Below are 18398 nucleotides of genomic sequence, written 5' to 3' on the forward strand. Positions count from 1 at the left end.
ATCAAAATAACAAGGGCAAATATTATTAAAGCTATTATAAAGAAGATCAATATTAAAGTAATGCATTATTATATTTGCAAATATTCTTTCAATAATCATCAAGTTAGGTCACAGTTCAGGGTAGAAAGTCAGCTAAAAGCAATACTTTATCTTTCTAAAATCCTTATTTTCTAAGCTCTTAAATCATACATTAATTTATGTAAACTTAATTTCAGGGGAACAATCAACTAAAAGTGGACAACATCCAAATAGGACCATTTCTGAGCAATGCTTTCAACAAAACACAGCAAACAATGAGGGTGGATAGTCTGGAGACATTAGGTTCGACTACAGTACTTTTCTGTTTTCACTGCTATTTAATTCAGTGAGAATCAGGATTGAGAAAAATGATCAAATGTCCAAACATTTATCTTATTTCCCATAAAAACTACAATGAACATTATTATAATATGAACTTTAATGATGACATATGATATTAGGGTTGAATAATGCTAGTAACTGTTAGCATTAAAGCAACATATTCCTGTTTTCAGTATTGCAATAATATAATTTAAAAAGTGATCGAGTTAGGTCTGATTCTAGGTCAATAGCCAACAAAATGTATATTTTCGAGGTCTCAAACCTTCTGTCGTGTGCTTTCGCTTATATAAACTTAATTTCAAAAGAAACAAACGACACAAAGTTGTTCTACAGTTAAACTGGGACATCTTGCATATCGTGAGGGCCTCTTTTTGTTTCTGAGCCGAGCCATGCTGTTCAACCTATCCGCAAACGAGGGGGAGGGTAAATGCTTTGGAGACCTTACGTTTGACAGACAGCCACAATACCCAATCACAAATCGAACAATCGTTTGAACTGACCAATGGCGTCGCTCTCTGGGCAAATCTAGCAGAGTGGGCTGAGTTTTGAACAGCAATGCCCGCCCTCCATCCAATCGTTAGGTTGCGCGAAGGCTGCAGTTTCAGTTTGTTTTATTCACCATTTTGAGTAGCTGAAGGTAAAATTTAAACTAAATACCTTCGTAGAGCAGGAATATCTCCCGCATTGTTTGATTTTTACCACAGGGAGAGGGCGTTGGTTTTGCGACGTCACCTCTTGTGTTTTAAAACAGCACATTTTGTTTGCATTTTCCCTGCTTTTCTTTTGCTCTTTCACAATTTTTAACCTCTACAGTATTCCTGCAAAATGGCAAGACCAGTGAGGTACGTGGGTTTCCATTCGTCCTGCTGATGGCTGCTGCATGCACACTGACTTCTAGGCTTCACGCATGTGCCAGGCATCATTATGTTCTTGTTTAGAGCTCGATTTTGTAACATTTTGGCTCATTCGTGCATGCATTTTGCTCGTTGTTTCTTCCCCAGTGGCGGAGGGCTGTGTCTTTTACATGTATGGGGATATCGTGCACGTTTCTAATGTCCATCAATCCGGATTCTGAAATCTGTTATTCTTCGTGCATCTCCTACCTATATTTCAGAATATATTTGTTGTTTGAGAAGCACTAAAAGGCTTCATGTTTCCTTGTAAGCCAGTGAGAATATGGCTTCCCATTCATCCTCGCCAAAGCTTCAGGAGGGGTAATAAAATCCCATTGGAGGTGCACATTGGCCCATTCAAGTGATTTTGCAACCTGTAAAGCGCAGATTTCTCAACGATGCCGAAACAATAGATTGCGAAAGCCCGTTGGTGTTTTAGGGAGGGAAGCGCGTTTTTAATGTATTTTTTTTTTTGATAGCGGTAAATTAACACGACGCGCGTGACGTCAGAGGGGGGCGGGGTGGCTGAGAGCGACCACACCTCCCGTTTGGAGTTATGTGAAAAACGTGCACAAAATTTGATGTTCAGTGTCCATATTTTGAGTTCAAATGGCAAAAGGAGATTAGTGTGTGTGACTTATGCGTTGTCGACCGAGGGCCCACATAAAAAAAGAGTAAAAATGGTGCGCGCCTTCCTCACGTATCGACTGCACGTTACAGAAAAAAACGTAACACGCTGTGCTTACGAACATTAACCGTGGTGACTATATGCAAATATAGCGAATACCGATTTATTACTTGATTATAACTTATTTAATAAGTTATTTTTTAATTTGATATCAACCACCACAGTTATTTAAGTAAAAGAAAAATCATGAATAAAATGGCAGATGCTGAAAAGCCTCGTACAGTAGGCTATAACTATTACCATGGCATGGTAAATATGAGGAATTACGCCAAAAGACTTGCGCTGAAATTTATTTCAAAGTAATTCTTTGAATAAAAAGAATAAAAGTAATTTATTTTAAATGTAAAATATTTTTTGCATAATTTGAACAAAATCACTAGTATTTTGTCCGATTTTACTTTGTTAATGGTAGTTGTTGGGGTTTTTTTTTGGGGGGGGGGGGATTTTTCTACGTGTGTCACGTGATTGATACTGTGAAAGGTTTTACTGTTTACAACTGAAATGGTTGTTATAAATCAAATGTATTAATGAATGTATATGTGGCATGTACATGTAGACAAAATATGATCATTATTATTAGTTATACATTATGTAGGCTATATTATCATGTCCTTTCTGGATTGATGATTCAAGTATTGTAATTTATAATCCAAAACGTCTAATTACTTTAAAGTAACTTGTGGCTTTTCAAGCATCTCAACACCATGTCGGGCCTGAGTGGTTAAATGGAACAAGACTGCAGTATTAATGAAACCCTCATTGAAATGCTAATTGAGGAACTATTTAACGATCATTAATTTAAGTAAACATAATGAAGCGAGGCATGTTAAATGAACTTCGGTTTCCTGCAGAAATGCTGACCACCTTCCGATGGTCTGTAAGCCCTTAAAACAAGAATTAACGTCACATGCACCGCTGCTTCACAAACTCTTGTTACAGTATTTTATCTTTCTTACAGGAACAGAAAGGTGGTGAATTACTCCCAGTTTAATGAATCCGACGATGCAGGTAATAAACCATCTCTAAAACACATAATTTTAGCTTTCTGAAAAGTATTGATGTGCGACACAGAATTTCTTTGCAAATTTACTCGATATTGGAATGCAAATATTCTGCAGGTCAATTGGTGACCTTTCAGAGATTGTTTTAAATAATCAGTTTATGCAGTCATGTACTTCATGGTTCAATCCATCTCATTTCTGCCTCCAGATGAGGACTATGGGAGAGACAAGGAAACAACTAAGAAGATACGCGCTCCACCCCGTGAAATCAAGAACAAGAAGACTAAGAATTCACAGGAAGAGAGGCAAGAATCTTGTCTTTTTTCAGCTATGGTGTATAACAGTGTATTTGATGAAAATATATTATTAGAATAATGCATTTAAAATGATTTTGTATGTATTAAATGGTGAATTTCATGACAGGATTTGTGTGTTTTGGGATCCCCAGGGATCGTGAACCTTTTTGAGATCCATTTTCTCCTTATGACCCACATATATGCTGCGGTTAATTATAACTAGGAAATAAATGCCACATACAAGGACATTCTCCTTCAAAGTTCAAACTACTAACAAACCTTTTCCGTTACAGCGAGGATTCAGATGAAAAACTGTCCAAATCCAAAAATGACTCCGCAGGTAAATTGTGTTATTTCATCTACCGCGGATGATTTGATAAAAAAAAAAAGTGGCATAAAAAAATGATTAACGTCTAATCTTGTGTTTTAAAGATGACTTCGGTAGTGATGAAGACAACGACTTTGGAGAGAAAGGGGAAGAGGAAGATGGAGGAAGTGACTATGATGATAAAAAGGCCAAAAAGGGAAAGAAAGCAAAGGTGGAGAAGCCAGGCAAAAAGTCACTGAAGAGGAAACGAGGTGGAGGTGAGATGTGGACCGACAAAAAAAACGCCAACGTTATTTCTCCTTGAATTCTCATGCATAAAACATGAAGCAGCAGATGTTAAACTATGAGCATAAAGTTTAGTCTTATTCTGCCCATTAACTGCCCGTTTAGACTGAAAAAGACCATCTGACCAACATATAAAACAACCACAGTTTAGGAGTGCGTGTTCTGAAATGCAAATCGAGCATAAATGTGAATGCATCTGTTCTGCATGTTGTTGACACTTGTGATTCCTCTGCAGATGATAGTGATGATGATAAAGAGGTGAGCAGGAAACCGAGGCAGGTGAGGCAGGCTGCGTCAAAGGCCGTGTCCAAACAGAGAGAAATCCTTCTGGGAGACGGCGGCAGTGAGGATGAGGAGAAAGATGAGGAAGAACAGGCATTCCTGGACCGTAAGTGTGCTGCTTTTTAACTGCAGTGTTCAATATGTTTGTCACTTTGACTCAGCATCACTATTATTATTAATTTTGTTCATACTTGGACTGGCGAATGATACAACTATGCCAAATTTACACTGTAAAGGTGGCACAGAAGCGCTTCTGAAGTGGCCATTAGGATTCTTTACACAGACTGTTTAATGCATTTACACAGCAATTTTTAATAGTATACTTTTATACTAGCAGTTGAGGTGGGTCAGAACAGGCATAATTTAGTCTGCCTTTTATGCGGCATTATGTCTTTACACAGAATGTTAAGCAGACACAGACCAGACAGAAATCACCTGTGTAAAGATGCCTCAAATTAACAAAAAGCCAGTTATTAGACACCCATACCACCCTGGAAACTTAACTTGACATTAACTTCTCAGAATCCCTTAGTAACGCCATAGCAATGGTTCACATTACAATAGTATTGCGGTGGCCATTTATGCACAGCCAAGTGCCACTCACATTTCATCAAAATGTACTTTCCGATTTTCTCTGCAGAAGAGTCTGGCAGTGATGAAGACTTCATGGTTGATGATGATGATGACAGTGACTATGGGCACTCCAAAAAGAAAGGCAAAAAAGTGGTGCAGAAAGGAGGAAGGAGAGTTGAGAAGAAGGACAAGAAATCCCCTAAACCCCGGCTAAAGGCCACAGGTAACCACTGACGCTGCTAAGATTTTCATGGTTATGGAAAAGAGCAGCTTGGACAGGAGGGATGTGCGCTTCAACTAATTTGACAGTCGTTTAAATGGAAGTTTTGTAACCGACTAGTCTAAAAGTAAGAAATCATCTAAAGACTTGTGTATATATAATCTATTTGAGCACTTAATCTATGAATCAAACAGTCAAATCCCATAGTAAATGCGGCACACTTGGCAAATAAAGCGATGGGCATTTGCTCCTAGTAGCAGCTGTACTGTTTAATTGACTAGTTTTGCACATCCCTAGTCTTTACTGTCACCTTTGATCAATTTAGTGTCCTTTCTTTAAATAAAAAAAAAACTCTTAGGCCTTGTTTACACCTGATGTTAAGATGCGTTTTGGTTGATCGGATCACAAGTAGACGAGGGAGACACATTCCCGTTTTAACTAGGGCTGAACGATTAATCGCACTTTCCATGTAATCGCACTTAAATCGAGATGGCTTATCGTGATTTTAAAATTGCAAAGGCTGCGATTATTAATTTTTTTAATGCGCAGTTTGTCATTGATGTACGGCTCTGTAAACGCTGCTCCATCTGAAAGCACTGAGTTTGAGTCACTTATAACGTGCATTTGAAAAAACAACACGCGTCAAACATCTTTCCAAAACATGAGAAGCATTTATGAACCTCTTTTTAATAACATGCAACATTTAATAACATGCATTTACTCCAAACTCACTTCATAACGACAGTTGAGCTCCTCCTTCTGTGAGATGATGTGCCTTCTTACACAGAATAAGGCAGTCGTGTATTTATAAGTAGTGATGCTCCGATTGATCGGCCGCCGATCATGATCGGCCGATATTGGCAAAATATAGCTTGATCGGCAACCCCCAAAAGCGCCAATCAAAAAAGCCGATCACGTGACGTAAATAACTTGCGCAACTTTTCCGCATGCGCGGCAACACAACAGCAGAGCAGAGCTTGCTTAACAGTGGCAAAATGAGTTCTCCTATGACGGCAATTCAATGGCAATTATAAACGAGCGCACAACTGATGCTGGCGCGCGCGGTAAATGACATTCGCGAGAGGATAACAGATCTACGCGCGAGGAAACGGGAACTCGCGAGCTCATTCAAACCCTGCGCGGGCGCATGATATCTCTGCCCTCGCGCGCGCGCATGATCATTCCCCACACTCTCGCGCTTGATCTCCTCTCGCCTGCTGATTTTGCTCGCTCAAACACTTTTATTTTTGGCAGTCGAGGGGCGGGACTTACTGTTTTAATAACCTCAAATGTCATTGTCATTATTTTATTTTTTGGATCTGATGTAGTTAGTTCCTCAACTACATCCATTGTAGTCTGCCTGACCCCTCTTTGTTTTAAAAATTATACTGTGCCTTATTTGGAAAAGGTGGCCTACAGTAGCCTTATGTTATCTTGTTTTCTAACTACAATTAAATAAATATTGGTGGTTCTTCAAGATTTTCTTGACTCTAGCATATTTCCATTCTGTGATCGGCAGTGATCGGCAATCGGCAGATCATGATTTCGGTGATCGGCCCCAAAAATGCTGATCGGAGCATCACTATTTATAAGTCTTGTTTAATCAAAGAGTTTCAATCTTAGCCCTAGTTTTAACCCGTCTCTTTTGTCCACTTTGCCCACTTCTGTCCTGATTTCTTCGTGGGGAGGGTCTATGGGCAGGGAAATATATGTTTTTCAATGTAATGGACAAAATAAGCTCATGTAATTCACATATAAACGCGCCCGGAGACGACAGGAAAACACACGGAGAGCAGCAGCTTTCATTTCTGCTCTGACAGTCGCAATACCAAGCTGAACACTGTGCTTTTCTTTGTGCGTTTTTCGCCTTAAAACCAATTTTGTGTCTCATCCGACAAAGTATAAATCCCGTCTGGCTAGTGCGCTTCCCATAATGTTTACGCATCCGGTCAGTAGGCAGAGAGTAGGCGTCTTTAGTGGCTGTTTGAACACATTCGACCATATGAGGGTTTACACTACGAAAGCAATCCGGTCGATTGTGTTTTCGACTACCTCTGGAAGTGGTCGAAAGTGGACAAGCTCAAAATGTTTTAGACCCCGTTTTCACCTGTATTTAGTGTCATCCACTTGTGAGCAATCGACCAAAACGCATCTTAATACCAGGAGTAAACGGGACCCTACTGACTCCAAAGTTTTTAAGTTAATGTGAACGTGTGTGTTTGTTCCTCAGTGAACCCCAGCCCCATGAAGGGGAAAGGGAAAGGTCGCCCTAGTGCAGCTAAAGCACTGGAGAAATCCTCACCTAAAGATGACGAGGAACCCGAGAGCCCCCTTGAAGACGAGGAGGAAGATGAGGTGGAGAAGAAAGAGTCTCCTCCCACCAAAAAGACAAAGGATGACGCCCCCGAAGATGAGGAAGACGAGGAGGAAGAGGACGGCTCAGAAGAGGAGGCTCCATCCGGGGAAGACTAGCCATGTTATTAACGGCGTCCCTTTCTTCTTCTCTTTCCCTTTACACTCTTTCCTTATCTGCATTTTTTGGGGTGGGGGGTGGGAGAGGGGTTGGGCTTGTTTGCTTTTCAGATTTTTTTCATTGTCTGTTGTGGCCTGGCTCAACGGTTTGAACTCTTTTGATTTCCCTTTGTTTTTTTGTTTTGTTTTTTTGCCTATAAATTCCATATCGCAAAGGACATTTTCCCAGAACTTGTTAGCGTATATATCTATATATATTATTGAGTAAAATGTGTCTGAGTCTGTTTATTTATGGGTATATAATCTCGAGGGAAGCCCATCGTTCCAACCAGTAGCGTCGCTGCTCGCCCAGGGTAATCACATGACCGTATTCTCAAAAAAATCTTTTTTGCTTTAGCGCTCTTGTTCATTTCGGTAACATGTATAAAGCTTATTGCCTACTCTGCATTGTTGCGACCGATGTTCCTCACTCATGAAACAAAATTCTGTGTAAAATGTTCGTAAAACCATTCTTGCGTAAATGAACTCCTTTCACACCGCGCAAACAAAACAAGTATTAGTGTAATGGCTTATTGGAGTGTAAATGCAATTGTTTACAAATTGTCGCAGTCGATTCACTGCAATTTGCGCAAGATTGGTTTTACGAAGCAGTTTTGCTTGCGTTTTAACAAATGTCGCATTCGATTTGCGAAAGTACATCATTTTAACGTATGAATAGTTTTGCAAAGTTCTGAAACAGTGTTTAATTAAGGTCCAATGCGTTTGTTGTGTAGTGATTCCTCTCTAGAAAGCCATTCGTTAGGAAGTTTCGCAATCCGTAATAGTTCACGCCGTTTGTTTGGATACTAGCGGCTCTGCTTATCTGAGGATTCGTTTTGTATTTATTCAACATGCGCTCGCTTGGATCATCTGCGGAAGATGGAGAAACTGACATCTAATGCTCGTGGTTTGAGAATTACATTTGTCGTGGTACACTTTATCCAGGGTTTGCTATTCAATTTTCAGTTTTACCTTTTAAATAAACAGTCTCAATTTGTGTAGTTCGAACCATAATGCAGTTGTTTTAGTAATATTCTGGATTAAAAATGTCAAATTCTGCGACATTACCACAGAAAATAATTTAAATTTGTACCTCAGTTTGTTGTGTACTTACAATGGCAAGTGCCCGATGTTTGCCCCATTGTAAGTTCATTTCTTGGTGTGTTTTTTGTTGTTGTTGTTGTTTTGCAAACTGAGGTACGAGTTGCCATCCATCAAGCTAAACTCGATTTGAACCTGGAATATTTCTTCAAGAATCATGAATTTCGTTTTTTTGTTTTGTTTTCTCATCCGCCAGATCATCTCATATTAAGGCTGCAGTATGAATGCTTTCATCTCTTTTCTCAAAAGAGGCTCGCAGTGAGCGTGCTGAGATCGGGCCTTAAAACGGTTAATTGCACGGGAAATGTGAATCTGATGTCTTTCTGCCTTACCAAGCCTGTTTTTTCAAAATCTTGTACCGCAAAGCTAAATGTTCCGAAACAGAGGGCATCTTTGACTCATGCCCGTTTCGCCCAGAGATTGTATTGCTCAATGTTGGGGATCTCTTCAACCAAGCAAATAATGTTTTAAAAAGGTCAAATATTGTTATTCTTCAGCCCTGGATCAGATGTGTTTGTGATGTCCTGACACAGAGAGGCATATTTGCACTGTGAGGATTGAGAAGAATTGTACTATTCATACCTTATGTGTGTTTGCTCATTAAATATATATTTCTGTTGCTGCTTGTTTTTAATTCCAGACACATATGATGTATATCCCATGATGCATTTCAAGGGGCTTTTCTGTCTACAAGTGCATACATGGCATTCTGACATGGTCCGATCCTTTCTGCCAGGCATCTCTGAATATTTTCCACTCGTGCTGTCTATGAATTGGTTTTTAACCTAGCTGTCCAAAAACGTATGAATGTTTTGTTTTTTGTGCTTGATTTTAATTTTAAACTGGTTTCTTTTGTTTCATTTTTCCTCCTCAGATTTTTTTTGTATTGTTTGTTTTTTTTTAAGAAAAGAAATAAAATGTATCTTCATTTTAATGAGAAACTGTCGTACGGTGTCTTATTGTCTCTTAGAGCACTACGTAAAAAAAATTTACAAAAATGAAAATATTTTACTGTCATACCTTAGTGTGGATGTCATTTAAAGGGAAAGTACAGGTAAATAGTTATAGAGATGTTTAGGCTTATATCCAATGCAAAAACTATAATCAGAAGCATAATCATGCAGATGTTTAAGCCTATATCCAATGAAAATATTATAATCAGAACCATGTCCAGCAGTTGCAATACTAAATTCCAACACACTATGCCAGTGTTTTCAGATTTCGACTGAGTTGCCTTCAGTGTATGTTTATCTGCAAGTCTGAGACTGTTCAAAGAAGAGTTAACTGAATTGCCAGTAGAAAAGAAAATCTTTTTGTAGCAAAAGTTAGCATCAAAATATTTTTTACAACATTAAAAGTTAACTAATTATCAAATATTTTTATCACTGTTAACTAATTATCCAATATTGAAAAAAGAATCGAGAAAAAGTTTCAAGAAGATGTAAGGGAAGTTTAAAAAGTGACATCAGAAAAACCACAAATGGCTGGAGGGAGGCCAGAGGTGTGAAACAAACAGCGTGAAAAATGTCAAGTTAAGTTAGTCTGCTTGAAAATGAGAAACGCACAAAACATTCAAAGCATGAGTTAGTCTGCTTGAAAATGAGAAACGCACAAAACATTTAATGCATGAATTTTTGTTTCAGCATTTCTGCTCACTGAAATCCAGTTTTTCAAACTTTTTAAAACAATTTCACAGTAGTTTTCATGTGCTTGATATTGTTTTTTTGTTTTAGAATGGTTAAAGTCAGCATGAAACAGAAGTTGCGATAGTCTTAGTAGCCAGATGGGTAGACTGTAGTGATGGGGACGAGACCGCCTATGCCGAGTCCGAGTCAAGACCGAGTCTTTGAAGGTTCGAGTCCGAGTCAAGACCGAGTCTTTGAAGGTTCGAGTCCGAGTCAAGACTGAGTCTTTGAAGGGTCGAGTCCGAGTCAAGACCGAGTCTTTGAAGGGTCGAGACCGAGTCGAGACCGAGTCCGTTGGTTTTCAAATACAGTCGAGTCCGAGTCAAGACCGAGTCTTTGAGGAAGCAAGTCCGAGTCGAGACCGAGTCTTTGAAGGGTCGAGTCCGAGTCAAGACCGAGTCTTTGAAGGTTCGAGTCCGAGTCAAGACTGAGTCTTTGAAGGGTCGAGTCCGAGTCAAGACCGAGTCTTTGAAGGGTCGAGACCGAGTCGAGACCAAGTCTTTGAAGGTTCGAGTCCGAGTCAAGACTGAGTCTTTGAAGGGTCGAGTCCGAGTCAAGACCGAGTCTTTGAAGGGTCGAGACCGAGTCGAGACCGAGTCCGTTGGTTTTCAAATACAGTCGAGTCCGAGTCAAGACCGAGTCTTTGAGGAAGCAAGTCCGAGTAGAGACCGAGTCTTTGAAGGGTCGAGTCCGAGTCAAGACCGAGTCTTTGAAGGTTCGAGTCCGAGTCAAGACTGAGTCTTTGAAGGGTCGAGTCCGAGTCAAGACCGAGTCTTTGAAGGGTCGAGACCGAGTCGAGACCGAGTCCGTTGGTTTTCAAATACAGTCGAGTCCGAGTCAAGACCGAGTCTTTGAGGAAGCAAGTCCGAGTCGAGACCGAGTCTTTGAAGGGTCGAGACTGGGTCGAGACTGAGTCGAGACCGAGTCTTTGAGGAAGCAAGTCCGAGTCGAGACCGAGTCTTTAGGAGTCGAGACCAAGACCATAAAAACATGTCAGTTTTCATATTCATGATTTAATATCACCCCAGTTAATAATCAACAGTTAGGCCTACAGACTAAGCTAGATTGGGAATTGTTTAGAGGAGCAGTCTTAACGTCTTAATATGGACTATGCTTTTACTATCATTAAAAAAATCCCTACCACATGCATCATCTTCTGCCTATTTGATGATGGCAGACTCGTTGCTCATCTTGCCACCGCTCTGTGATCACACCAGGCAGCAACTGAAGTGAAGTCACTGACACTGACCTACTGACACTCACCGGCAGCAGAGCCATAGAGATAAATAAACGGCTCTGACGGCAGTATCTTTGCATTGCACCATGGGATGTCATTTTCAAATAATGCGCGTCAACATTGCATTTTATTATTATTGTTGTTATGTGTTGTGTGTTTTTTTTATATGAACATAAAAAAAAATCTCGAGGACTCAGTCTGAAATTACGAGTCCTTCTCCTCCCACTGTGGTCCGAGACCGAGTCAAGATCAAGTCTTTGAAGGAACAAGTCCGAGACGAGTCCGAGAAAGCAGAAATCGGTTTACATCACTAGTAGACTGTGTGCGGTCACATGGTCAGCGACACCACTGTGGTGTTTAAACGATGCTCACTAAGGGGCCCAAAAAAATATCCCCACGCCATTACACTTGTTATGACTGACTCAGAGCCATAACAAGAGATAGGAGACCATGCCACGAGCAAACGGTGCAAAACATAAGTTTATTGTGTATCTAACACAAATTTAAACAACAGAACCAACAATGGGGTGTGAGTGTCAGTATCAGTAGTGTAGGGTAGGTGCATGGATGTATTGTGTGTGTTGGGTGAATTCACAAATAAAAGACATGAACTTAGATGAACTTAAATGTCCATCTATGTGAAGTCCTGGTGTCACGAGCGAGGCGTGGACCCGGACAACAGAGCAGCGTTCAAGCCTTTAGCCACCAGACCAGAGCAGGAAGAGATCAATGCAGCGGAGGAGCTCCTATTTAAACACCAGCTTCCCAGGTGCCAGCAATTAGGCCTGAAAGAGAGGAGGAGGAGGGGCAGGAGGGCGACCAGAAACAGGCCAAGGGCCGTAACACCCCCCCATGTAGGCTCTGTTTTGGCTTTGTGTTAGTTCTGTTCCTGTTTGCCAGTGTGCCCTGTCATTTGACATAGTTTCTAATGCCTGCTACATTTCGCCAATCCTATAAGATCATTACAAATCACACTGTACGACGCAGATCTAATAAACTTGTGTACGACATGTTTGTAGACTTTACGATGATGACACCTATTGAATCGTAGGCTACAACGCAAGTTAGTATCTAAGAATAAAACATCATTAGCATGCACTAGTGTAGAGCAAGACGAATCCCACTTGTGGTTTTTAATGTGCGCTGAAAAAAAGAGCAGGAAGCGAAAGAGGAGAATATGGACACGGTCATGGCTAGGGAAAAGTGGCCAACTTGGTATTCCAATCTTGAGGTAAGTAGTTTTAAGTTTTAGCGCCTTGTTGCAGTGATCAATACGACACTTCATGTTGCATTTTTATTGGCTAGTCAGTAGACGTCGGTCGTAGCAGCAAACACAGTGAGTGCTTCTCAATACTCAAAGTAATGCTTCTTCATTTCCTCGCTCCTCCGTCCTCCAGCCCGTGACCAGGAAACTGATCGAACTCAGCCATCTTGAAGGACATCTCAATTCTCTAATTGCACCTCGAGTTAGCGGAGAATGAGGAGCGAAGATACACCTCGCATCCTAAGGGGGTGGAGCTAAGACGCGAGGAAAGGAAACGAGGATGCACAAATAAGAAATGATAAGCACCCACTGTTAGATGATCATGCTAAAAGGAATTATGAAAATTATTGCAGTCTCTCTTTGGTCGCAAGACCATGACAAAGGCAGTCTTTGAACCTCTCTCAGTGTGCGGCGTAGGACCACCGTTTAGGAGCAATGACCACAGAAATCGTCGCGATTTTTGATCTTTCACTTGCCCAAAATTGTAAATGTGTACTTTACATTACATTATTGTGTTTGATTAATTATCCCGTTCATTAGCTCATTTGTTCCTCTGTGTATTTAAGTCCGGTCTGCATTCAGTTCTTTGTTTGGTGTCGTCGATGTTAAGTGGTTGTGAAATCTGTTTCCCGGACTTTTTCCATGGATTTTTGGATTAAAGACTGATTCCTTGAATAATGTGTGCTTCATTATATACAGCCACCCGTGACATACATCACCACCACTAGCCTGAACCATTAAAGACATTGTAAACATTGTAGTTTACACCAAATTCTGACCCTACCATCTGAATGTCACAGTGGAAATCGAGACTCATCAGACCAGGAATCATTCTCCTGTTCTTAGCTGACAGGAGTGTGTCACCAGTGTGAGTTCAAGGTTGCTTCAAGGTTGGATGTGTTGTGCGTTCAGAGATGCTCTTCTGCAGACCTTTGTTGTAGCAAGTGCTTATTTGAGTTACTGTTGCCTTTTTTATCAGCTTGAACCAGTCTGGTCATTCTCCTCTGACCTCTGGCATCAACAAGGCATTTTCACCCACAGAACTGCCGCTCACTGGACATTCTCTATAAACCCTAGAGATAGTTGATCAGCAGTTTCTGAAATAATCAGGCCAGACTGTCTGGCACCAACAACTCTGCCACGTACAGTCACATAGGCCATATTTACGTTTCAGTTGACGCCAGTCGCCACCATAGCTTTTTCACTGACGTCCACCTCATATTGATGGGAATATCCGATCTCTCCGCTTACATGGCCGACGCAAATAAATAAATTAAAAATCACTTTTTTCCCCGTTCTGATGCTTGTTACAGTTTTTCTCAGTCGCTTTGGTGCATTTCTCACATCACTATTTACATTTGCACAACAGTTAGTTCAACCTCCACAACATTTAGTCATTTGTGCAAATCATAGTAGCAGTTTCTCATTCCTTCCAACAAATTGCAAATGCTTTTGGACATGCATCAATTGCTTTCATACAACGCTCTGCTGTTTTATAACATTATCATTTGCTTATGTCATGTCAGTCAAAATTAACTATACTTGTGAATGCTGAATAGTCATTCCATATAAAACTAATAGTCCTCATTTCATTGCTTGAGTCATTACATACACAAATGTTGAACTAGTTGTCAAAATCTGTCAAGCAAATTTTACACTTTTTTTAAAATCTTTTTTTATCCTGAAAATGTCTCCTAAATTGAACAATACCAGACAGAGAGGAACGTCTGGATGTGCATGAATGATTACAGTACTATGTATGTTGTATGTTCAGTTCCAATATGTACTGCAATATTGTTTCCAGTTGTGCACAGCTCTACCCAAAGGGAGTTTATGTTTGTTGTAAATAAGGGTGTATTCTTTCTTTTGCACAATGCTGTGAACAAATTAGAATTGCAAAGAGCATATGCAGTAAAAATGTGAAACATACATATTCAGTGTATTGTACTCAGTTACCTCACTAAATACAGTAATGCGTAACTTTACTGTATTTTTCAAATGGCTGTGCAAACAGTATATAGTGCTGTCTTGAGCATTTTCAGGTAGTGTCACCAAGATCTGACTTTTTTGCATTGGAAAACATTTACAGAGTAAACTGTCATAATGAAAACATGACAAAGCCATTTGACTATCTTGTTCATAAACAATGGTGTCAGGACTTTTCATCTTGATGACACTGACACTTTCATTGATATGAATACTTGCTTTTGAGGAATGAGCGATCCATTTTAAGCAAGTGACACACTTTTGCAGGTTATCAACTAGGTTTTGCAGTTTGTACTAATTGTTTTGAGAACTGCATTAACTGTTGTGCAAATGTAAATAGTGATGTGAGAAATGCACCAAAGCGACTGAGAAAAACTGTAACGAGCAGTTGAACAGGTATTAGAAATTAGAGGTAGCCCCACTTTTGTTTCATTTAAAAAACAGCTTAAAAGACGGCTGAATAACAATCAAAAATGTAAGGTATAGAGGTAAGAGGGTAGATTTTGATAGGTAGACAGATTTATATATTTATAACAAGCACTTTGGGATGTCTATGCACAGGCATTTACGCACCTTAAATAATTATTATAATAAGTACTTTATATAGTATAGGTACTTTTAATGTTTTTTAGCTTTATATGTCTATTAGTTGTTATGTATGTTTTTTTCTATGTATGGGACTATGGATGGAAATTAGCATTGTGCTAAATCCGGCGTATTTACGTCAATTTCTATTGTACGTTCATTAATATGCACTGTCCCGTCCAAATAAAAAAAAAAATGAATGAAGGTGAGTGGCTGGTGATATCCAAGTGAAACGGCATCGCGAACAAGAAAAAATGTGGGATGGGACTTGATTTTGTCCATGGGGAATTGATTGGATGGTTGAATGGTTGTTGTTTGCTATTGCTCGATGCTTTTCATGCGTAATTGAAAAAATTAAGTTATGTGGAAGTTCACATAACTTAATTTTTTCAATTACATTACGTTTATTTACTTCATAATTTTAAGGCAACTGGTTTACTCACTTTTCTAAAGTAAAGTCACCTGATCACTTTTTACAGTGTAGATAGATAGATAGATAGATAGAAAGATAGATAGATAGATAGATAGATAGATAGATAGATAGAGATAGATAGATAGAGAGAGATAGATAGATAGAGAGAGATAGAGAGATAGACAGATAGATAGAGATATAAATAGATAGACAGATAGAGATAGATAGATCGATAGATAGATCGATAGATAGATAGAGATAGATAGATAGATAGACAGATAGAGAGAGATAGATAGATAGATAGACAGATAGATAGAGAAAGATAGAGATAGATAGATAGATAGATAGATAGATAGACAGATATAGATAGATATAGATAGATATAGATAGATAGATAGATAGATAGATAGATAGATAGATAGATATAGATAGATAGACAGAGAGATAGATAGATAGATAGACAGATAGACAGATAGATAGATAGATAGATAGATAGATAGATAGATAGATAGATAGATAGATAGATAGATAGATAGATAGATACTGCTGTGATAGATAGAACACCTGCTGTGCTGTACTTAAGTGGATTTAATTCATGACCTGCCGAAAATCCACCAAGAATGTGGAAGATCGAGTACAGCCTCTGTGATGTGGCTTTCCAGACGTGTGTGTTCTCACAGCTCATCCCGCCCACTTCCTGCTGCGCCTGGAACTACTCCTCAAACTTCTACTGATGTCACTTCACGGTATACACGTTCACATGAGAATCAATAAAGACACAAGAGACGACGACACTTGAATTGACCCTTTCAGATGGAGATCAAACGTATGTATTTCTACTGTTGTTTTCTGTCAGCATATATCTCGTGTCTTTATAATGGGTTATTTCATGATGTGTAGCTGATGATGCACCTGTGATTGTAAAACCATTAAAATTATAAAAAAAGGATTAAATAATAATTAATTATTCAAATGTTGTGTATAAGTGTGTAAATGTTAGTGTTAGTGAATTATATTCCTTCACAGACCAGTAAAAAATTATTTTTGTAATACTTAACTATACAAAACTGTTCAGTTGGTAAAAAAAACAAAAAAAAATTTTTTTGTTTTAAAAAATGCTTGTTCATTTTATCCTAAAACAGGTGAACTCATACGTACACAATATCAATTTAAGAAACAAAATAAATTCCAGGACCTGAAGTTCCCTCTGAAAGGCAGTGTCAGGTAAGATGCGACGCGCTTCAGTGCTTTGTCCTGTCTAAAACCTTTTCATGGCTCAGTTTATATTTAAGACAGGGGTCTGGTCTATGTGGTTGACAGCAAAATAAAAGAGTGTCACTTCTAAGAGTTAAATTCAAATGAGTTTGCGCATGTCGCACTTAAAGACGTGTCTTCTTCCTTCCCAACAAGCTCTCTACGAACTGTGAAAAGAGGAAGTTAGCAGTTACCGTCATGTCAATGAGCAATTCACAAGAAGAGGGTTTGAACTTAAGTGACCTCATAGTATCTATGTACACATATTTTAAGATTATGAATGTAGAAAGCTTTAAAATGTGTATTATAGCATTCAAAAGTTTAGGGTAAGATTTTTATTAAACAATTGTGCTGCTTAAATTTTTTTTATGGAAACCATGATACATTTTTTTTTCCAGAATTCTTTGATGAATAGAAAGTTCGAAAGAATAGCATTTATTAAAATAAATATATTATTTTGTAGTTTGTAACAATTGTGTATACCAATCATGAAAAATCTGTTATATACAAATAGTAGGCTATAGGTTTTTCCAACACAACAACATTATCACATAAAAGCATGTCCAGGTTGACTTTAAAATCAAAGGAAAAAAACTAATTATATTTTAATTTTATATTTATTAAAAAGGCTAAATAATATATATAAAAACATAATAAATAAAAATTATATAAATTAAATAATAAATATAAATGGAATAAAAATATAATTAATTAAATATAATATAAATAAATAAAATAAAAATACAATAAAAAAAACTAATTATATATATATAGCCTAACTTTTTCATTAACGTATTGAGATTTCTGTGGAAATGTGTTTAATTTTCATGAAAGTAATGTCATAATGCAAAAAAAACTCTTAATAGTCCTAAAAACATACTTCAGTTCCTTGTTCTTGAAAGCTTTTGTGAGATTCACCCATTAAGTGAAACAGGAGATTTGCGGTTTGCTAAATGGACTAAACACAGTCGTGCGTCATTCAAACATATGTAATTTGCGTCAATGTGAACAGGGAACTCAAATTTCTCCAAAGAAATTTAGAGAAATATTCCATGAGTCTGTTAAACTGGAAAGATCTGAGGAGAATAACCAACAAACACAGTCTCTTAGGCAACTAGAAGTCAAAAGCAATGCTAAACTGAAACGGCAAATAAATTGCCAACATTGTGGAAATTATTGCCACGTATGCCATTTTTTTTGTTTGTTGTTACCATTTTAAATGTTTAATAACAATCAAGATGGTGTTATGTCTACAATCAACCATAAAGCTGCTCTGATAGATGTACTGTGTACATAATGTCCTCACAACCCTCCTTAAGTTAAAAGATCATTGGTTGAGTGCTAAGGTAGTCATCATTATTTTATAGTCCTGAACAAACACACTGTGTTGACTAAATGGGTGTATCTGTCACACATCCTGGAGTCAACGCTCACAAT

General features: G+C 38.5%; 2 protein-coding genes and 1 long non-coding RNA gene across 3 annotated transcripts in view; 2 read left to right on the top strand and 1 right to left on the bottom strand.

Moving 5' to 3' along the window:
- Positions 1–18398, bottom strand: part of epha8 (eph receptor A8) — a 179797-nt gene that overhangs the window by 159327 nt on the left and 2072 nt on the right. The window lies entirely within an intron of this gene.
- nucks1a (nuclear casein kinase and cyclin-dependent kinase substrate 1a) lies at positions 936–9479 on the top strand. The gene is made up of 8 exons (XM_082155596.1): positions 936–1202; positions 2900–2949; positions 3151–3247; positions 3532–3578; positions 3671–3823; positions 4087–4239; positions 4774–4929; positions 7157–9479. Exons 1-8 carry the CDS (start codon positions 1186–1188, stop codon positions 7396–7398), a joined length of 915 nt encoding a protein of 304 aa, XP_082011722.1. The 5' UTR covers positions 936–1185; the 3' UTR covers positions 7399–9479.
- On the top strand, positions 15213–18392 carry LOC309488026. The gene is made up of 3 exons (XR_014201970.1): positions 15213–15775; positions 16196–16533; positions 16850–18392. It is a non-coding gene; the product is annotated as an uncharacterized lncRNA (long non-coding RNA).

This window comes from Leuciscus leuciscus (assembly GCF_965113295.1).
Source record: "Leuciscus leuciscus genome assembly, chromosome: 23".
In the NCBI taxonomy this organism is placed as follows: domain Eukaryota; kingdom Metazoa; phylum Chordata; class Actinopteri; order Cypriniformes; family Leuciscidae; genus Leuciscus; species Leuciscus leuciscus.